At 39.5% G+C, this 23,005-nt stretch overlaps 1 protein-coding gene across 1 annotated transcript in view; it reads left to right on the top strand.

Moving 5' to 3' along the window:
- The window catches only part of ATF6 (activating transcription factor 6), a 166,932-nt gene extending 144,377 nt beyond the window's left edge, over positions 1-22,555 (top strand). Inside the window, exon 16 of the mRNA XM_074349717.1 lies at positions 17,148-22,555. Coding sequence (XP_074205818.1) covers positions 17,148-17,356 — 209 coding nt within the window. The 3' untranslated portion in view covers positions 17,357-22,555. The remainder of the gene's footprint in view (positions 1-17,147) is intronic.
- The last annotated feature ends 450 nt before the right edge of the window (positions 22,556-23,005 follow it).

The raw sequence follows: 23,005 nt of genomic DNA on the forward strand, positions 1-23,005 counted from the left end.
GCATTAAACCTACGTTCCTAAGGTAACCCGTGTTTTCCTGGGGGCAGGGCAAGAGTCATGACTGGCTTTCACATTCCCAGCTTTGTTCCTGGGGCATCATTACCCATTGTGTTAATTAGTCCCAGGAAGTTTCTCCCCAGAAATAACATTACTTCTCTCCCTATCCTCCTTCCAATTGACTTTCCACTACAGCTAGAGAAAATCTGACTTTACAGAGAACTCTGATATGTACTGCACACAGTTATAAACAAAGGTGCAGATGGGTTTCAGTAATTGGTATGAAATTGTCACAGGGCTCTATAGATTAACAGGTACTTATAAAGTAGGCAGGATATTTTTTGTTCCATGTCAATTATAACACCACACACTTGAAAATACTCAAGAGAGACATGCTTATATATAAGCATGGGTTTTTGAGACCAATGGACATAGGTGTGAATCCCAGCTCTTCCTTAACTGTATGATTTGCTCACTTTGCTCCAAGTTTTAATCTCCTCTTATGAGGTTGTAGTGAAGAATGATTTACTATGTTACGTAAATTGCCTAATAATATGTCCAACATATGAAAGCATACATAATAGATTCTCAATAAATAGTGACAGTGCACAAACATTTCTAATAAAAGAGCATTGATTATCTCTAGAGATGGTCCATTTTGTTTTCAGACAGCTACAGATGTCAGGAACTTCTTTCTATATTGCTCCAGAATCTATGCTTCTCAATTATTGGTTCTAGAACCATTAAAAATAATTTACAGGGAAGGAAGTTTGTACCTCCAACCTCAATCTAACCCCTAAACTCCAGATTCAGTTATCCAACTGCCTATTTAAGTATCTCCAGTTGGATGATTCCTAGGCAGCTCTCCCTTAACCAGACTCCCTCATTTCCACCCCCAGTCTTCTGCTCCCATAATCTTTCTATCTCAGTTAATGGCATATGTATCCTTCAGTTTGCACAGCCAAAAACCTTGGAGCATCCATGGCTCCTTTTTTTTTTTTTTCTCCCACACACCACATCTAATTAATCCCTTAATTAATTCTGATGACTCTACTTCAAAACATACCCTGAAGCATACCTCTGCTACTTCTCACCTCTGTACCCCACTGCTTTGGACCGGATATCATCATACCTAGATCCTTCAGCAGACTCCAAATATTTTCTGCTTTTACCCTTGACTTCTTTAGTCTCTCCCCAACACTACAGCTGCAGTAGTCCTGATAAAACATAAATTAGATTATGTCTCTCTTCTGCTCAAAACAGTACCTTTCTGTCTCACTCAGTAAAAGCCAGAACCATGACAGTTGCTATACAACCCTCCATAATTCTGACCACACACACAAACATGCTGCACTCCTGACCTCATTTTCTACTCTTCTACCCTGTTTTTTTCCTCTTCGTGCACAGTGTCCTCCTTGCTGTTCCCAGAACATGCCAAACATACTCCCACATCAGGGCCTTTGTATTTACTATTCCTTCTGCCTGGAGTGCACTTTGTTCATCTCTTTCACTGTCTAGGAATCTTCTCTGTGAAATCTTCAGCTGTCATTTTTTTGTTCAAGATTTTATGTACTAATAGAACTAATAGGACTCTTAGCTAATGGCAGTTGTAGATTTGGCTTTTGGACTCACATATCTGAGTATGTTAGAATTACATCTGAAGGAGTAAGTGCCTCTGTATACAGAGTATTTTTTGTGAACAGTTAGATTCCTTCCCCATCTCCTTTTCTACTAAATGTTAATGATTTTCACAGCACTTGAGATTTCCCTGTGACTCTAAGAAAATACAAGAGCCTAGAAGAATACAAGGATTTTCAGGGAAATGGTCATATTTCTCCAATAGAAAAAATACACCAAAGTTTTTAATCCATTGGTACCAAAAATATAAGATTTTAAAAGTTTGTAGAAGAAAGTTAAGTCAGACTATCAAAAAGATTTTTTTATAGGCACTAATTTGTAAACAAGAAAGAGTCCCACAAATTACCCCTGTTTCTATTTGTAGCATAGCGATAGCATTTGTGCTATTAATTTGATGTTAGGGGTCTCAGGTTTAACAGCTTGAGCTGTCATTCCTTTAAGGAGATGAGTTTGGATTATCTTTTTAAAGAAAGAACTACTTCTTTATAAAAATTTAAGTATGTCATACTGTATTTCAAAGCTCTTGCTTTTTTTTTTTTAGCTTTGCATGCTTTTATTTTTTTGATGTTATAGCAGCTTTATTCTTTTTTAAATATATTTTCATTGAAGTACAGCCAGTTTACAATGTTGTATCAATTTCTGGTGTACAGAACTTCAGTCACATGGGAACATACATACATTCATTCTCATATTCTTTTTCACCATAGGTTACTACAAGATAGTGAATATATTTCCCTGTGCTATAAGTATAAACTTGTTGCTTATCTATTTTATATATACATTAGTATCTGCAAATCTCGAACTCCCAATTTATCCCTTCCCACTCCCTTGCCCCTACTGGTAACCATAAGTTTGTTTTCTTTGTCTGTGAGTCTGTTTCTGTTTTCTAAACAAGTTTGTTTTTCTTTTTTTAGATTCCACACATAAGTGATATCATGTGGTATTGTGAAGTAAGCTCTTGCTTTTTTTAAACTTGTCATCATCGTAATTTTGATAATAGTGCTCACTTATTTAAAAAAATCTTCCCTTGATCCTTTATTCCCTCTCTTGTTATCACTCGTTTCTTTATCACCCTTTGTAGCAGAACTCTTTGAAAGACTCATCTGTACTTTGTGTTTCTTCTTTCTCTCCTGTTCATTCTTAACCCACTCCATATAGGCTTTCATCTCATCCCTCCACTAAAACTTCTTGTCAAGGCTTCCGTCACCTTCATTCTGCTAAACTCGTTTCTCTGTTCTCATCCTATTCCCAGCAGCATTTGGCACCATCTTGAAATACTTTAGTTGATTTCCACTGTAACCTCCTGTTTAGTGTTGTTTTGTTTCATCTTATTTCACTAGCAGCTGCTTCTTGGTCTCACTTGTTGGCTCTTTTCTTTCTTTTCCCCCAAACTCTAAACATTGAAATATCCCAGGGCTTAGACCTTAGCCCTGGTCTTTTGCCTAAGTTATCTCATTTAATCCCATGGTATATCAATTACAATATAGGTTAAGCGCTGTAACAGAGAAACGCCAGAATGCAGGTGCTTAAATAAGGTGAAAGTTTATTTTCCTTTCCTGTAAAAGTGTGGGTAGATGATCCCACTGATATGATAGCTTGTTAATGTTGGAGACCTAGGCTCTTTTTCTCCTGTTTTTCTGCTGTGTTCAACATGCTGCTTTCATTTCCTGGTCCCACATGCCTGCTTTAGCCTTCACAGCATGTCTGTGTTCTGGCCAGCAGGAAGAAGAAAATAGGAAGTGAGGGACACATCCCCATCCTTGAGGACACAGGAGTTAAACATTTCTACTCTCATCCCATTGGCCAGAACACAAGTTGCTAAAGGACCTCTAGGAAATGTAGTCTTTATTGGAGATTTTTCTAAAATAAAGGGCATTTTAATGAACCTAAAAGATCTTTCTGAGCCCAAATAAAGTATATGTTCAATTGCTACCTCTTCTTGAGAGGTCTTATAGTCTGCTGTCATGGAAAAATACTCAGTCTTTGGAATCAGACCTGAATTCAGATGTGATTCTGCCACTTCTCTAGCTGTGTGCTTTGGGGCAATTTATGTAAATCTCTCAGACTCGGATTTCAGGTATAATGGGAACATCCCAGGACTGTCATGAGGATTAAAAGAAACAGTGTATGCCAGGTGACCTGGTACAGTTCTCTTCTTGTTTCCATATCATTTCCTATTTCCCTGTACTCTAAACTTCTTTACTCCTTTCTAATAAAACCACTTAATGCTATTACGTGGTTTAATTGTGTTAATTTCAGAGCAGCCATAGCCACAGAAGTGGCTTGTACCTGTGTGCATTCTTTAATAGAAGTTAGTTTGGAACATTACAGGAATTGGAAGCAATGTAGGAAATGTAGCAAATTCTTTAATAATCCCTTGATAATCCCTTGTTTTTCCAAATCATTTTTGAGTAGCCTATTTTGAATGTTAAAAAAAATAAAAATAAAGATAAAAATTGTACTTAAGGGAAAACAGTTGTGCCACTTTATTACAAAAGCAGAGAGGTTTTTTTTTCACTGTGGGTCTAAGAGCCATATTGGACTTTTAAGACTCCTCTTAGATTGGGCTTATGTCTCAGCAACATTTATTAGAGACAAACCAGTCCCAATAAGGACAGAGTGTGACTCATGCATCAGTGGGGTTATGCTCTAGATGTTGGGCACACATTAAAAAATCTTTATTCCCTCCGTTTCTCTTCACTGGCAGAGATAAAGCAAAACTAATAGACCTCTTCACTCCAAAGGAAAAAAGTCAAGATGTGTAAAACTGAAGATTGAATCATCCGTTTGTTCTTGTCTCCATCCTTCACCAGCTCTACCTTCTTTACTGCTACCCATTTAAATAAAATACATACCCAGTTCTGTTTCTCATTTCCTTAAAACTCTTCAGTGGCTCTCTGTGGCCACTGGGATAAATTCCAAGTGTTTCGTGAACCACTCCTCCTCCCCTCTCCAGCCTCATATCCTCACTTTCCACCTCACACTGTAACTTCAGCAACACCTTGCACAGAATGTTGCCTCATGACTTCATGTATTTACTAATGCTTATCCTTCTCTAGAGTTTTCCCTGCCTCTAGTCAGGCAAAGAATCCTTCAGAGTTCAACTCAAGTGGCACCTCCTACAGAAAACCTTCCTTGTCCCCTCCTCACCCCCCAGGCTAGGGAAGGCACCCCTTCTCTTTGTTCTCATTACACCGTTGCATACCCGTATAGCATTTATGCCACGTGGTATCTGTTTACATAGCTGCCTCCCTTACTACATGGTAAAAGCCTTGATCTGGGGCCAGGTCTTACTCATCTCGGTCTCTCCAGCACCCAGCAGTGCCCAACACATAACAGCTGCTAAGTAAATATTTGTGTAATTGAATCATATTGATCATATGAACAAACTCCCACTGGGAGAACATCTGCCTTGCCTTATATATCTGAGAAAAGCCCTTGTTTATTACACTCTATTAATTGAGAGCTGCTGTGCTACATATTAAATTGGGTATTTTAGTCCCTGCTTGAAAAAGAAAAGTTGAGCAAATTCATAGCTCTGGTAAGATTACATAGTGCCTGTTAGTGCAAAAACAAAGTTAGTGACTGTACTTAACAGTTGTTTGGGATGTGTGATGCCCAGCTGCGGTCTAGGGTAGTGTTCTGTGTTTGGCGGCATTTTGATGAGATGAGCTAATAGTGTAAAAGTAGCGGGTCACTATTAGTCTGAGGAAGAGGTTGAGTGGCAAGCTTTCTCTGCTTTAAAGTCTTGCTTAAAAAAAAAAAAAAAAAAGAAATCCCAAGAAATGTAGGGTCTTTCAAGAAAGTTTATGGCCTGCATTTTCTAAGTCATAAACCAACCTAGTTTTCAGCCTTCAGCTTGGTTCCCATAGAGATTAACAGTGACCTATATAAACTCCACGGTGGTTCCAGTTGTTCTACCCAGGACGGGCCCCAAGAGTTTCACTGAAGAAGCCCAGAATGAAGAGATGTCACGGATTCTGGTGAGAAGTACTGAGTTACAGAAGCTGATTGGGATAACTTATCTTAAAAATGAGAGATAGGAAGCTTGCCATATTTTCTAGTGCTTTCTTAGCACTAAAAGAAGACTTAAGGTTTAATACTTGCCAAATTTTCCTCTCTGGAACCATTCTACTGTGTGATAGAGATCTGCTGCTGCAAACCTGTCTTCTTTTTCTTTTCTTTTCCCCCTATTTTTTTTTTTTCTTAATAAAAGTCATAGAACCTGAAAGGCTCTGGATAGTGTTTTCAAGATAAACAGATAAATCCCACATTGTTTCCAGTGCAGCAACTTTCTCTGGAGTCTTTCACTGTCTCTTTAATGTGAGTCTTAATCACACTTGTATTAACAGTAGAAATCCTCCACAGTATCTCCTTTCATACAGCGATGTCACAAGCATTAACCCCTTAACCCTCGTAGCACCACAGGAAAGCAGCAGTCACCGTAACCTCCATTCATTGGAGAGATAAAGTGAATTAATTATGAGAATGCAGTTGACTTCCTCACCACAAGAGCATGGGGCAGCGGAAGGCCAGGGCTAGACCTCAGGATCACTCACACCTCTTTCTTGTGCCCTGATGCCTTTCGGTTCTTGCTCCTTGGAGAGGTATACACTACATGCTGTGTCGGGTACTTGAATTAATATGTATAACTCACACAACCACCCTGCAAGTATAATATCCCTATTTCAGATGAAGCTACAAAAACTTGCTACTAATTAGAAAAGCTGGCCTTCACACCCACATCCGTGATTCCAAAGCCTGGTGTGTCCACTGTGCCACACCAACGCCACACAATGACAATAAGTTCCATTTTACATCACTTCATAGCCTGAAAGTTCTCCACAAAGTTCATCACATTTCATTCTTAAGAACTTTGGAAATATGAGTAGTTATCTTTTGCAATAAATAAGCAAGACAGTAGGCAGAATGATCTTACTACTAAACCTAAAGTCAGTCAGTGACACTCCTGCGCAGACCTTCCAATGGTGTCTCATCTGATTAGAGTAAAGGCCCAAATCTGTGTGACCTGTAAGGAGTCTGGTCCCCTGGTTCCCTCTCTGGCCTCATCTCTCCTTGCCCCCCTCATTCTCTCCACCCCAGTCACACTGGCCTCCTTGCTGTTCCTCAGATACTCAGGGCTTTTATACTGGCTGTTTCCTTAGCCTGAAATGCCCTTTCCCCAGATGCCTACACGACTAGCTCCCCAGTTCTGTCAGGTCTTGACAAAAAAAATCACCTTCCTGGTCAGGCCTTCCCAGACCACTGTTTCTAGAATTCTAGTGTAGCCCCCAATATTTCCTGTGCCCCTTCCATGCTTTAGTTTTGTCCTTAGTTTTCATCATTTTCAAGCAGACTGTGTATTTACTTCTCTTGTTTGTTATCTGCCTCTTCCTGCCCACAAGAAAGGACATACAAGTGCCACAAAGAAATGCTTTTATCTGTTCTGTTCACTTCTCAACTCCAGCACCTAGAACAGGCTTGGCACATAGTTGGCACTCAGTCAGCATTTGGTGAATGAAAAAAAAATTAGAAATTGGAAGATGAGAAAGGTAAACAGATTTTTTTTTCTCATAAAATAGTGTGGCCCAGAAGTGTCAGAGCTTAAACCGACAGGGGTCTTCTGACCCACATTCCATGCTTTTTCAGTTTGGAGCCTACCCAGACCCAAACCCAGAAAAGGTTGTAAGTGATTTTAAAATATAAAACCCAGTTAATTATGAATACTTTTTATGTAATTTGTACTTTCAAGGCAATTGTGTCATCAGTTACCATATCGTAGGGGATGTAGATCATTCTGTCCTATGGACCGTCTCCCCACAACAGGAACGATGAGAAGGTTATAGAACTTTGCATAAGCTGGTATTTCTGGCCCTCTGAATCCAAACCTCTAAAATAAGGGACTGTGTCATTTTGAAGCCCCACACAGCTCTGACTTGTCTTGACTCCATCACAAAAATGTGGATGAAGTACCCAATTTTCTTTTTAATTTGCTTAATTCTATGCATACAAGATACACAGAGTTTATTCTGGGGATGAACTATGAAGGTGTATTCTTGCAATTCCCTTTTATCACAGATGACCCATGCACATGTGTTTGGTTCTTTCCCCTACATTTATGCAAAATGTAGGCCTTTCGTCTCACTGTTACATCACAGGACAGGCATGCACGCTGATCATCTTGTGCAGCCTCGGCTGCACGGAGACTGTAGCCACTGCTTCCTCAGAGTCATCCAAGAGGCAAACAAAGCAGAAGGCAAAGCTACTTAAGGCCAAGGAACTAAATCAGGAACAGTACAGTGACACTTGGGTCAGGAAGGGAAATATGTCTACAACATAGCCCCGCACTGTTGGCATTCTGAGTTAAGGACATACCAGGTTGTCCGAACTAAAAAGAAGTACACCAGTATGTCAGGCGGGTAGTTGTCCAACTCTGTCCAACAGTTTTGGCAAAGAAGGTTAAATGCAATATTTTGCATTGTATCTCAGCCCTGTTCATTTCTTTGTTAAAAATTGTCTCTATAGATAAAGTGCAGTAACTTGGAGGTGGTGTACATGTCCTTATGAGCAGAAGACAGCTTTCCAAGCTCCTTCACAAATAATAATTACTCAGCACACAACCTGAGTAAGGTTTGTCGTCTCCACCCCTGTTACACTGTTGCACAGTGGTTTCTGACTGAGGGAACCTGCCATGAACCATGGCAAGATAGAACACATTTGAGAAAGTAAGAATGGCAAGTTAATTACTGAATTTAGAATTTGATGCAGTAATCAAACCAAAACTTTGATTTTATAAGAAAATCAAACAAAATGCCAGCATCCTCAGTCATTTTTCTCTTACTTAATTTCCATTTGCTCCAGAAGAAATTAATCTCTTATTTCTCCTTATCCCAGAGCACTTTTTTAGCTGCACTTGGTCAAAGGCAACTCTGTTCATTGCTTGAACTGAAGTTTCCTTAATTTATTATAATCATTACTCCTTTTGCCGTACCAGCTAGTGTTTAGAGTTTACTAATAAGTCTTGTGGTTTCCAAAACACCAGTCCATCATTACTGTATTCATTCTTAAATGACTTTTCACTGAGAGAAATAATTATCCATCACACAGAACTACAATTAGGACCCTAATAATGCATTTACTGTTTGTTAATTTCAGTTGCACATGGGCACACTGTTAATTTTTCTGTAATTTTTTTTGTATTTTCCTTCTAAACTGTTACCAGTGTTTTCCTTCCCTGTGTATTTTGCCTGCTGACTTGATTATAAACTACTTAAAGATAGAAACTGTGTTACATGATCATTTGGAGCAGAATACACGCTAGTTCTATGAATGATCACAGCTAATCGGGAATTTGGTTGGACATTTCAGCTGAAAGCAGTCCCTGCCCTGATACCACCCTGGGTCCACTGAACCCACAGCCACTAGCTTTTATGAGCTCATTTTCTGTGTCTCCCACCCAAGTATTTACATAAGACACTACTGGATACCTGGCTGCAAACCTGCAGAGTCTTTAACAAACAGGAATGAATGTGAGGAGGAGTCTGGGGAAGAAACTCATTCACTGTATCCCTGTGGTTAACACTTGTGAGACAACTACGGATCCTCTAAGAAGATTGTTTTGGCCATAGCAGTGACACCTATTAGGAATTGTCCCATGAGAGAGCATGAGAAATTCTCTGGAGTTCAAAAAATCAAAATGACATCCTTGATAAAAAATCTCTTTATGGTGTGAGTATCATAGTTGACACCAGGAATCTCTGGGAATTTGGTCTTGAAGCTGTTCTCAGAGTGCGCGTTGCATACATTCCACAAGGGCCTTGGGGGAGGGAGCAGGCTTAGTTTTTGGTTTTCAGCAGAGTTTGTCATCTTCACAGCTGAATGGAACACTGGAATGTGACATTTACTCAAGTATGCCCATTTTTCATTCAGTATTTATCATTTTCAATGTAGCAGGTATTGTATTTAAAAAAAAAAAAAAAAAAGAACCACAACCTCTTTACTTCTGTAAATCTAGTTTGTAAAACAAATGAGAGAATAAGACTTCTCTCCACCCGTCTTCATCCCTGGGTATTATCCTTTACTCTCTGTTCTCACTCTTTTCCTCAGCAAGTCAGATGACATTTATTGATCAGAGCATTTTTATGGTTGATTTACTTTAAAATTTTCCAAAATGTCATTTGGCTTCTTGTCCAAGAGCTTTAGTACCAGGGTTTTACTCAGTAGCTTTGTAAATGTGACTGCTTCCTTTTTCTGAAAGAAATAGAAATAGGACTGAGAGAAAAAGGCTTCCCTGCTAAAAAGAGAAATGGCTTTTTATGGTTCAGAGAATACTAGTAGAACCATAGCTAGAGATGGCGTGTCTGTATCCCACTTGATAATAATTCAAAAATCATGATAAATTCTTGGAAAAGAGGCATTTGTTTTAAGAGTCAGAAGTGGTATTACTTGTAGACTTATGTGGTAGTGTATCAAAATTCACAGAATGGAAAATTACTCCGTGTATAGAACAGTATATTCCAACTTATTTTGTGTTATAGAAATCAAAAATATTCTACAGTCCTTAAGCCGTTTCTTTTGAGAATCTGAGAGAAGAGTAACAGCCACTTCATTTCTGATTCTGGTGAGGTTGGGACATCAGTTCTCGGCAGAGCCTTAGTTGTCCTTGGTCGCGACCTCCACCAGCTATTCAGTCATGTGTTCTCTAGTACTTTTTCTCTAAAGAAATACAGAGATCTTTCCTCAGTTGTTCAGCAACTTTTCTAGATTGGCTTCCAGTAGTAGCAAAAGGAAAAATCCTTTCTTCCATCTTTTCCAGAATAAATATTTTCTAATTACCTCATCTGCAAGAGTAACATAAACATTGGAAATGCCAAAGTGAGCTTCAGTCATTTGTAGGAATGACTAAATAAGGCAGTCGTCACTTCTTTCTTTTCCAGATACCTACAAGTGATATCTACTTGTGTTTCTTAACTAAAATTTTTAAAAACCCTATTTGTTATCAAAGACCTCTGTGTCTAACAGATATACTTAAAATTTTTTAAGTTTCTGGAAAAGTAAAACCTTAGATGATTCAACACTGGCTTAAATTTCAACTAAGGATGAGATAGAATTAGCAATCTCAGAATCTCAGCATATATTCGGCCTTACCTATTGTTAATGAAACTTGCCTGCAAGCAGGGCTGCATGTTGCAAAGCTTAAACAGAGCGATAAAACTATTTGTAAATCCAGACACCTTTATGAAGACCTGTTTCCTGGGTTTCACTTATGTAAGCCCACGAACCTATCAGCTGTAAATAACTGAGGGGGTAAAGACATGAAAGTTCTCAAATGTCTAGGCTTTTCTGAACATTATGAGATTGAAAAGCAGCGAGGTTTACTGAGAAGATTGAGAACTGCAGACATTTCAGCAGAGAAACTGAGACCCAGAAGGGCAGATAATGTCATGGACATTGACCTGTGAGCCTGGTCTCCACCTCCCTCTTACATCCACTCCTGCCCTTTTCTTTGAGGAGGAAGGAAGTCTCTAGTTAAAAACTGAACCCCTTAGTACAGCCTGTCTCTCCTGAGGGAGCTGCCTCACTCTATTCTTGCTGAGCTCAGTTCTCTGAGTGTGGCGGAGGAGAATGCCCCCGACACCCTCTTTAAGTCAGTGTCCTGTGGGGCCACTTCCACACAACCAAGACCTCATTCATTCATTCATTTATTCATTGAAAAATGTTTACTGAATGCCTTCTGAGTGTCTAGCACTGGGGATTCAGCAGTGAATGAGCAGATACCAATGCCTTACCCTCAGGGAGCTGACATTCTGCTGTGACTCCTCCTAGGAGTGTGTCCAGGTTGAATTTAGTAAAGAGCGGATGTATCAGAGAAGCCTCAGGAGTTTATGGGGCCCAGAACCTGTTGCTGCGCCCTCCAACAGGTTTTATACCCGAGCAGATGTGAAAGAGAAGAGACACATCGTGTTTTTAAAAAAATATGTAGAATGGTTGCCTTGAGTGTTATACAAACCACTTTCTGGCTATATATATAAGAAAATTGACTTTATGGTTTTTAGTCTAAAATTGTAATACCATGTCAGGTCTCATTCATTTTAACTTGTTGGCAGTTGTTTCTAACATATGAATGAGTTTTTCTGAATATACTTGGTATTATGTGACTATCATTCCCCAGATATTTTAAGATTCCATTTTATGAATAAAAAGTTTGCTAGACTTTTTAATAGGCTGAGAGTAATTTGATAATATTCTTAAGGACATAAGGTCCTTAATGTTCTAAATTCAGATTTGGTGATTCTTTTTTGAAACTGAGTCTTTCCAACACAGTAGGCAGAAATACTGCAAAGAAAGCCATCTTGATGCACTGAGAAGAATGTATAATTCCCATACATTGATTTTAAATGCAATTACAGAGCCACAGTTTTTCAGAAGAAAGTGCTCTTTGACCCAATGTTAGTATTTGCAGAGCTTTGATCCTTAATCTGCCTGCAGGGTAGTTGTCCCACAGGGTCTAGATTTTATAGGGAAGTGCTTCTGAATATTGATTCAGTTCTTACAGGTCTTGAATTTCAGATTGTAATACCAGAAAACAGTTTTCCAGTACTTGGTGCTAATGATTTAATTATTAGAAGCAATAAAATTATTGGCCATCCCTAGAGTTGGGCCCCAGACCCCAGGCAAACAAAAAAAAAACTGTGTCTTAGGGCAGCAAGTCAAGTCCTCAGTCTATTTCACTCAGCTTTCAGAATGAATTTTAATCCTAACCCAGTCTTCTCCTGGGTCCCTTTGTTGCTACTCGTATCTGAGTTTCACTTGTTTTCAGTTTTTGAGACACTGATTGAAATGACATAATCAAGTTTCAGTTTGGAAGTCTAGAAATTCAATTTGAAGAAATGAGTAATAATTGTGTTAGTCATATCCACTTTAATGGTCTTTCAGGGGCTGTTGGAGATCGATGAAATGTAACTCTTTTCTGTGAGCTAATGAAAAAACCTCTCCCATTTGTGGGCAGCATTTTCAGGGAAAGAATAGGCAGGTCCAGAGAAAAGCAAATCTAATACCGTTAGTCTGAACAATTATGGAAATAGCCAGATTGCCTGGAATCATCCTAGGAGTCTATCAAAAGTCCTAGAGGGGCTAAAGTTAAGAAAACTAGGAACTTGACCATACAAAGCTTAGACCTCTGTAGCAAAGCCCCTAAATTTCCCCGGGGATGAATTTCATCTGATCACTTTTAAAAGAGTCATTGTTGATGGTTATGAATTCAAAATATAAACTTGAGGCTGAAGAGACGTAATTTTGGCTGTGTTTCAGAGGTCTTAATGGGATTATTTTTGTGTTTGAGGACGTTAGAAATTCTTGGGCGCTATCACCATTTCTAGGATGGCACTTTCTCAAGTTGGGGCCAAGAGTGGTGGAACTTTCAGAAAGTAAAGAATTACCTGATAACATGACTAGCAAGTATGAAGGACAGCCAAAGTGAGACCATGTTCTGTATTTTTCAATCTACTGGGTACCAGGGACTTTGTTAACTCTGAGTACATAGTGGTGAATGAAACAGACATACTCTCTGACTTTATGGAGTTGATGGTTTAGTGGGGTGGCATATGTTAAAACATGTAAACAAGCCAATGTTTAATTACACATTGTGATTAGTGATATGAAGGAAAAGAACTGACATGATTTAGGGATGCTAGTTTTGGTAGTAGAGGAGATGCATTTGTTTAACTGTTTCACCGATACTTTAAATGTGATTCTGCTGCTTTTATAACACTCCTGTAAGCTGCAAAAGGGAAGAAACCTCATTTTCTTCTGTAATTACTCACAGTTTAAGACACTCAGTATATATTGGCTGACAGTTTTGTGACCCATCATATGGTGTCCATTTTCCTTTAGAAAACTCATCCTCTGTTTAATATGGATACAGAAAATGGTACCTAAATACTTACAAGTGAGTTTGTAACCATGCCTAGCACATAGTCAGTATGCAAATAATTGTTGAATGAATGAATGAAGATTATAAACTGAGTTTGGTTTCTCAGTTAAAAGTACTCTTAGTGTTCTGAGGAAACCATAAACCTGCCCTTTCCCTTCATGCCCATCCTTCTTAACACACATGTTCCCATCATTCTTTCCTCAAGAGTACCATTTCGTTTCAGGGCTCCATCTGTCTCTTGTCTGCAGATAATTCCCAAATTGTAGATCTAGCCCTGTTTTCTCCTGCCAATCAGTCCTCACTCCTGTTTCCTACTGCTTGCCTGTTCTCTCCACTAAAGTGTCCTCCTGGAATCTCAGACATGTGTGCACTCAGTTCTTCCCTCGACAGCTGCATGGCTCATGCCTCACTTCCTGAGGTCTTTACTCAGAGAGGCCTCCCCTGCGCACAGCATCTAAAACTGCAAGTCTCTCCTCACACCCCAACCCTCGCTTCCTTTTCTCCACACCACTTATTTACTGTTCTACATACTTAACGTAATTATTTTATTTTCTGTCAGCCCCCCCCACTTCATCTCTCCATTTATGAGAATTAAGCTCTGTGAGGGCAATGGTTTTTTTTTTTTCTGTTTTGTTCACTGCTCAGTGCCTGGAACATAATAGGAATTCAATAAATGTTGAATTAATGAATATATATAATTTTCAGGCATTGTATATTATAATGCTTATATTGCATTAGAAGACACAGTGAACAAATCAGGTGCTTGACATGATTTCACTGTGAGTGCAGCAGCTACAAATGCAAACCGAGACTAGGGTTTCCTGATGGTAACCCGGATACCAAGAGTATCTTTGCCACAGGTGATATGATTTTCTGAAATGAACAATTCTTGGTTAAGTTTAGAAAAAAACAATATTCCCAGCATAGTGCAGTGGTTATAAGAATGTATTCTAAAGCACCTGTGTTTGAACTTTTCTGCTCTACTATTTGCCAGGTGAGTGGCTAGTCACGTGATGTTTCTATGCTCCACTTTTCTCATCTATAAAATGGGGGATAATAATAACAATAATAATACCTGACTTAGGAGGTTGTTTTGAGAATTAGATAAAGCGTGTCTGGCATACAGAAGCACTAGGTAAGTGTTCATTAAATAAATAATTATTCAGTAGTTTTATTCCTGGAAATTTAGTGTATATAAAACCCATGTAAAATTGCTCTATACTTAAATGTAAAACAGTGAGTATATTAATATAGTAATAATCAGGGTTTTTTTTTTAGCTACATGAATATTGTATGAGAGACAGGACAGCTTTGCATGACTGTCTCTGTGCATTACAGACTGTGCAGCTTCCTGACCCCTGCCCATTAAATTTCAGTAGTTCCCTTCAATCATCATGACCACAACAAGTGCCCCGTAAGGGTTTGTGGTTTGTATATACATTGTTCTAGGCCCATATACTTTTTTGTGTGAAATTATTATGGATCATCTAACTCGATAAACACTTTCTCATCTGACTCCCCATTGTTCAGGAATATAATACCTGTATAATATTTAACAAATTCTACTTACACTGATCCTTCTCAAACTATTCTGAAAAATTGAGCAGGAGGGAACACACCCAAATTTATTCTATGAGGCCACCATTAGCCTGATACTAAAACCAGACAAAGACACTACATAAATGATTTGATAGCCACTGCAAAGTAGCAGGACTTGTAAAATTGGAGTTAAGTTTCCATAGAAATGGTCTTAAAGAATAGGTAGGGTTAGTTAATACACAGGAACAACCAACTGCTCTTCATTGCTAGTAAGGCTGGGAAGGAACGACATTAGCTTCAACTGTAATCAAAGAGATTTATAAGACTTGTAATGGGAAATTCACCATCAGTGGAGACTTGTAGAAATTGCAATCAGCCTATGAAAGTGGAAGAATATTTCCCATTGGCTTTTAAATAGAATATAATCCTCTGCTCAAGGCACTTAAAGTTGATAGATTATTAGATTGAATAAATTTTAACTTTTGGTGGGTTGTAAACCCCGTTAAGAATCTGATGGACACCTCCCCCCTAGAAAAATGCACACACAAATAAACCTTTGCAGGCAGTCTCAGGGAGCTTATGGACTCCCTGAATATGCATTGGACCCTAATTTAAGACACCCTGGATTAGATGATCTCCGTAAGTCTTTCTCTGCCTCATAAGTGACAGGCTCCGTAGCTCAGTTTTCCTAAACGTAATGGATTCTGAAGATCAAATGTTAAACTCTGGATTTTCTCCCTCTAGGTTTATAATACTCGGCATGCACAGTGTAGAAGTTTAAAAAAAAAAAAGATAATGGAATAGAAAGAATTCTACTTTTAAATTCAATTCTTTGTCTTGGAGAAGCCAAGTGTTTAATTTTAAAAATCATGGGTTGGCTGTGTATCATCTTCATGGAAAGGCAGCACAGAGCTAGGCCTTCGCCAGCAGTCATTCTTCCCTGTCTCCACACCCAGCCCTGGATTCATGGATGAAACGCAAACTGAGATGCCACGTTGACTACCCTGCATTCTTCCAAGATCACACATCTTCTAACTGTACTGCTGTGAATGTCCAGCTGGACTGGAAAGATGTTATCTATTTATAATTCTTCAGTTTTAGGCCTGACTTTCATTGACTACAGTTGGGAAATGACCACCCAGAATTACAAATCAGGAAATAATTTGGCCCTCTTCCTAAAATAAAGAGCTTTCATCCTCTTAGGAAGAATGGAGTGTAGTATATGTCTGTGTATATTAAATTTATATGTGTTAAGTATGGCTAGATATGGGTTTTCCTGTTCCCTTATGCCAGTAGTTTACCTAGAAGTCCTACAGCACTCCTTTTAATCCCAAATTGGAAATGTACTGGTTTCTTTGTACCTGGAATCCAGAACTCTGGAATTAAAGGTTACCTTAAATGCATGGAAGGGAGGTGACAGTGAGCTCTGAGAAAGAGCATAATTGGCAGGTGTCTATAACTTGTCAGTCTTCACTGTCCTTTATGTTCCTAAGTGCAATCCCTTAAATTCATAGTTAGGAATGTCTTAATGAAATTAGAAATATTACTTACGAACAGGAGACAAGGACTCTTGGCCAAGTTCTCCTTACCATTCACCTGATATGTTGGTCCTTTTTGACAGTTATCCCTTCCCAGTGTTGAACGAGGAGGGGTGGACCTATGTATTATTCCCTCCACCACCACCCCCTCTTCCTCACTAAAATCTCCTTCTGTTCCAGTTGCTCTGGGCATGGTGATACACTGCATGGAAAGCATACAAGACATAATGTCTGCAGACAGATAATGTGTGGTATTAACTCTGACAGTGGCTCCAGCCCTTACTGAGCCAATGAAAGTTGTTTGGAAACTAGAATTGAGGAGAGGACAGGGCATCCCGGCACCATAGCTCATCTTAGTGATTGATGAAGTCTCTCTGTACGCTTGAAAGCATGTTGACAGTTCACACCCTTAAAGCTTGTTGATATCTTTCTGGGATTGAAGCTCAGAGCAGAATTGCACATTCTGTTGTATATTTATTCCTTGTCTGTATTCCTCTCTGCAGAGAATGTGATCAATGGGCAGGATTACGAAGTGATGATGCAGATTGACTGTCAGGTGATGGACACCAGGATCCTCCACATCAAAAGCTCGTCAGTTCCTCCTTACCTCCGAGATCAGCAGAGGAATCAGACCAACACCTTCTTTGGTTCCCCTCCAGCAGCCACAGAGGCAGCCCACGTTGTCAGCACCATCCCTGAATCATTACAGTAGTCCCCTGAGGCTCCATTGAAAAATGCAGAGTGGGACTGGAGAGTGGGTGAGAGAAATGCTTCCTCCTGCCTTCTTGGTGACAGGCAGAGAACTGCCTCATAATAGAATTCAAGAGATAAAAGAGGAAGAAAAGAAGCTGCTTTATTTTTCACCATCTGCCCATCTGCTTGGGAAGCACTGGACCTCAGACGCCAGGGCAGCAGCAGTTCTCCAGTGGCCGAGTAGCCCTGCTTCCTCCACTGCTGCCTGGCATAGATCTTTTTCTGTACCTTTCCAAATTGCTTTTCCCTCTGTATTGGTTTTGTGTTTAAACAGTCATCTTCTTTCCAATAAGGCCCACTTACCCTCTCTGCCATTTCACTTATAGGTATAGTAAAGAGACTTTTATTTATAGCAGTGCAGTACACTGATGTTTCCACCAATTAGATCTTTCATCAACTTAATGCAAACCAGTTGTGGATATTGTGCTTACTGGAAAACACATTTCCAAACCAGAAGAGCCAAAAGCATCCCCAAGAGTTAAAACAATTTGGAGCTTTAGGTAAAAGGAAAAACCCCCAGGTGGTAAAGTTTATCTTGGGATTTGCGGTTCACACCTGATACTGCACGTGACTAACTGTGTTGGGGGTCGGGGATGGGGTGCAAATATGAGAGTGAAATGGAAGAAAAGGGCCAATGGTGGGGCTTTGAAAGAGGAGATAGCTCCATTAATACATTCACTTAAAACACTGCAAGTTTGATTTGATTGCAGTTTAAGATTAAACGCACAGCTACTATTTATTATGAGGACTCTAGGCCGCTGAGTGTTAGCACACATACCTACGTCTTCTCTATATTAATCAGGTGCAGATCCTCAAGGACCACAGGACAAATCCTTCATTTTTATTCTGAATCTCCACACACTACACACTTTTTATTAATACGATGATACCAAATTCAGCTCAGGAGCATGTAGGTAACTTTAGACTTCAGAGAAAAAGCTCTTGTTTGTTTAATTGACAGATATTTACTCCTTTAAGACTATGCAGACAGACATGCTTGGGTTCCTGCTGGGGGCGTGCATCCCATAATATGGCAATAATTTTCAATTCTCCAGTGAAAAGGCAGTGGATGAATTAACTCCTTTGTCCTCCCCCCCTTTTTTTTTTAAGAAAACAAACAGAAAATCAAAAAACTTACTATGTTCACTTGTGCTTTGACTACTTTCTTCTCTCTGATTTCTACCTTTAACTTCTAAAGTGAATCTTTTACTCTCTCCTCCTTTGAAACTTTTCAATCTCTCTATAGAAGTCATTCTGCAAACACTGCTTCTTACCCTCATTGATTCACCTTTGTCAGATTTCTTCCCTTCCATTCTACACTGTTAACAATCTCTTCCTCCTTGCAAGAAAAGGAAAGAGAAATAATGTCAACTCCTCAAGGATTCCATGTAGCCAGTTAGTTTTCTGCCTGTGAAATTAGACATGGCTCCTAAATAATTCTGAAGCATCACCAGTACTTCTCTGGATAGTGATGCCTCTCTGCTCAAGCCAGTTAGGTACTTTCTGAGGAAATCAGTTTAACTCTCTTGAGGGGAAGAAGAGGGATGTGTTGCTCTGTTCCTGGGGAATCTGGAGTTTGAAAAGTATCATCAGTTAGCCTCCTTTTTTTCTCCATATACAAACCGTTTTAAGTCAGGGCAGCACTCTTCTCTGACTTGGCCACCCTGGGCCATCTTCAGACAAGACCCATTTTCCCTGGGGACCACTTTTACTTCTAACAGGTGCCAAGGAGAAGGCAGGTGCCTGGAAGACCGTTAGGTTACAGGGCAGTCCTCTCATGGAATGTCTTCTCCTGGCCCTGCTCCTTCCCATTCTGTCCTATGCATTAGCTGAACAAGAGGCCCTGACCATGGTTAGTAGGCAGTGGCCACGTGATCATTCCTAAGCTGCTCATCTTCTGGAACTGTTGTCACTGTCACAGCAGATGCAAATCGGTGTGCATGGAGTGATCACAGGTGGTGCTGCCTTCCTCTCCTTTGCACTGACTCACAAGAATAAACCATCACGTGGACTTCTTGTTCTCAGCACTTGCTTTTCCTTCACCCCTCCGTTCGCAGCTTCCAGTGCTCATTTTACCAACTTGTCGGCCTGACGACTTTGATTATGTCACCTTAATGCCTCTCTTTCAGGTGACAGTGTGGGTGAAGGTTGGGAAGGAGTCGTGCCCAAGAGAGGGGGCTGTCAGAAGTGATGAAGTTAAGGTTCCTGTGGAGCGACCACCAAGAGCGGTCTGGGAGCCTTGCCTTCCCTTTCCACTCGCTGGCCCTTCAGCTCCTTGTTACCTGTTCTCGAACTGATCTTTTTGAGATGAGGGAACAGGACTCTCCTCAGGGTGAAGTTTTAGGAAATGAGTGAAAGGCAACTGATCAGTGCAAAGAAGTATTCTACTTTTTTTTTTTTTTTTTAGACGTATTCTACTTTTTGAAGTGCTGGCAAAGCTCTTGTTAATCCCTGGGCACAATGGTGGTTTTTATTTTAACATCTGTATGCTAGCACAAGGCCCTTTAGGAAGTGGAAGGTTGCTATGCCTGATCAACAAATGAAGCTGGTCTTCTGGCTTAATTTTTTTTTGCCGAGATTGCCTTTGGGAGCTTGCAGCCAGGAATTGTAAGGAATGGGTGGGTGTGGGTGTATATTTATACATAATTGTTTTTAACTTGTTAAGTTTTTAGGTGGCATTTTGCAAGCTTATGAGAAAATTAGATAAACTCATGGAGAAAGCAAGTCTTCCTGTTATTCGATGACTTTGTGCCCTTTGGGTCACCAATACTGCTCTCTTGGGAAGTGATGGTGGAGACTGCTGGAAATGATTTTTCCATCTAGTTGCAACTCCCAAGTTTCTAAAGCTTAATAGAAGTGGATGTTCCGTCCTGCTAACTACTGAGTCAGGAGCTTATCCCCCATGGGGTTAACTCACTGAGCAGAACAGGGACACAGCTCCATTAGAATGGTAGTATAAAATGCCACTTTCCAAAGTTAGGATTTGTAAAAGGATTATCTCGAAACAAATGTATTGCTTGCCAGGCTTGTAGTTTAGAAACTTTACATTAGATTATTGAGTGGGGTTTGTCTTTTCCGAAGTAAAAAATTCCCTGTGCTTATAAAAGCTCAGAGCATCTTCTAGTTGTTTTTTGTTTTTTTGTTTTTTTGTTTTTTTGTTTTGACTGAAAGCTCCAACACAAAGCTGGCATTTCTTTGCCTTTTCTTCTCAGTAAGAAGTAGACACGGAGGTATTTGAAAGCAGCAATGTTACATGAGTCATTCTTGAATGTTCTGAACAAACACTAAGAAACACAAGAAACTTGGGATGCAAACTGATTTTTCTAGCATTTTTAAAGAGACGCTGTCCTAATTAAACTTTCCTGGCTCCCTGAATCTTCCTCCTGGGCATGTGCCCCCAGTAATCACAGCAATGACAACCTGATGACGCTGCTGCTGTGGCATTTGGAGTGATTAAAACTGGAGAACTCACAAGCTCCTTGCAGTTTTTGTACTATTTTCTGATTCTTGCCATTTTACTAAGCTCAGATTGTGAAACTTGACTGAAAATACCACAGGGGAAAACTTATAACTGTATTTGACTTTCTAACACATTGAGTTTAGTTTCAAAGCAGCTTCCACATTCAACAATTTATTAGAAGTAACCACTTTTACTGAAGAGCCAGAGTAAGATCCATACCCCGTCGGTCCGACTCCACGGAAGTTTTCCACCACCAAAGCCCTCTTCCCCCTGCACACGGCCGGGCCGACCGGCATCCTGCCGCAGAGTCACAGGGCTGAACTTCAAATGAGACCTTACATACTGTTGGCCGTTTTCATACAAATTAACCTCTCAAATAAGATTGCTTAATGTCAAAATTGATAGACATTTATTACCACCTATGGACCCCTCATTCTTTACCAAAATGTTATTTTTGTCAGTCCTGAGTTATTTTAATTTATAGAAATTAGGATCTTTGCTGCTAATATGAATACTTATTGTAACTTTTACCTTAAAAACAAGAGTAAAGCCTAACGAAAGAAAACGAACTGTAAGAAATTTTTATTTTCACCCTGAATAATACCTAGGAGGGAGCAATTTCTATTTCCCCTCACCCCTAGGGGTTGCGGTTGATTTTTAATTTTCTAGGAAACAGAATTTTGGACTACCCAAGAAGATGTTGCCGGAGTCCAAATGGAACTATGCACATTTTTAAAAAATGCATTTTTCTCTTACCTGCAAAAAGAAATCAGAGTGTATCCTGTTAACTTATATTTTTAATGACTAAGCTAAAAACAAAGTTTATTTTGGATAAGACTAGAACTTTTAGCAGTTTATTCTAATATCTGTTTGTTAATATCTGTCAGGTCATCTGTCTGAATTTATGAAAAGAAGGATGACAGAGGCATACTGATCAGGCGTTTGATTGTATGTGTGACTCATGTCATGCCTGGTCACTGTCGAATAGTGGACCCCATTCTCAACGTACTAGTTTGCTAACTTGAAGCTTTAGGGACTTAGCACATTAAAGGCTTTTAATTAGATCAAGTTGGGGAACAAAGGAGTAAATAAGTCATACTTTATTATTTGCCAGGGTCAACAAACAGCACACTGTTTGGCTGCTTGCCCCCAGTGAAGTTGGTGACCATTAATTAATAAGCAAACCAGGAGGCTTGGCATATCACCCAGTAGGATCATCCTAGACAGAGATTAGCGGGTTGACACTCATGGTAAATGTATATTGGACCATTTTAGCTCACACTCAGCCCTAATTTTGAGGTCAGTCATCTGGATAAGAGATGATGGGGAAATAGAACTTTAGATGAGAACTACTATGCACTACTGGCCTTAGAGAGACTAGTTTCTTGTTCTCATCATGTTGGGAACATGGTTGGGCTCAGACCAATAGTGCTTCTCCCATGGAGCCATTAGAACATGAGGACAGAGTGTTAGAGATGCCATTTCACCAGGATTTTCTTTCTAAGGTTGTATCCCTCCTAAATCAAGAATGAGTTAAAAATGAGGAGGAAAGATGTACCGTTTTCCTTCTTATTAGTTACGTTGGTTTACAACACACAAAGAAACAGTGGCAACAGACTATATGACATGCTTTTAAGCAAGTCTTGGTAATGCAATACTTTCTTTGTCTAACACTCAAATAAAGAATTTTTAAAATTGCCTTGTTTTGTTCTGTATATAGAAAGAGAAAAAAAAAAGACCTAAAATGAATCTTCAGTGTGAAGTCATTAGTAATGAGAAGGTAAGCCTAAAAAGATTCTATGGCCTGTTACTATTTAGATGAAACAATCGAATCCTTTTCCACTCTTCTTCCCAACCTATTAAGTAAAAGTTTCCCTTATTGTGTCCAGATATTTGAAATACAGTCTTACCAAGGGGAAAAAAAAATTGTAAAAACTCATACTTTGTCCTTCTACATAAGGAAACTGAGTTACACAATCACACCAGTGGCCTCTTCCCAGATTGTAGTGACATGTCACTGTGCAGGAAGCTAGTCACTGCAGACTGACAGCAGAGAATCCATCTGGGAATAATGAATGCAGGCATTCATTTACTGAGGACCCAGCGTATGCCTCAGACACTGCAAGTTCGCTAACTTATCTTACTTCA

The sequence above is a fragment of the Camelus bactrianus genome, chromosome 21, assembly GCF_048773025.1.
Source record: "Camelus bactrianus isolate YW-2024 breed Bactrian camel chromosome 21, ASM4877302v1, whole genome shotgun sequence".
NCBI lineage: Eukaryota > Metazoa > Chordata > Mammalia > Artiodactyla > Camelidae > Camelus > Camelus bactrianus.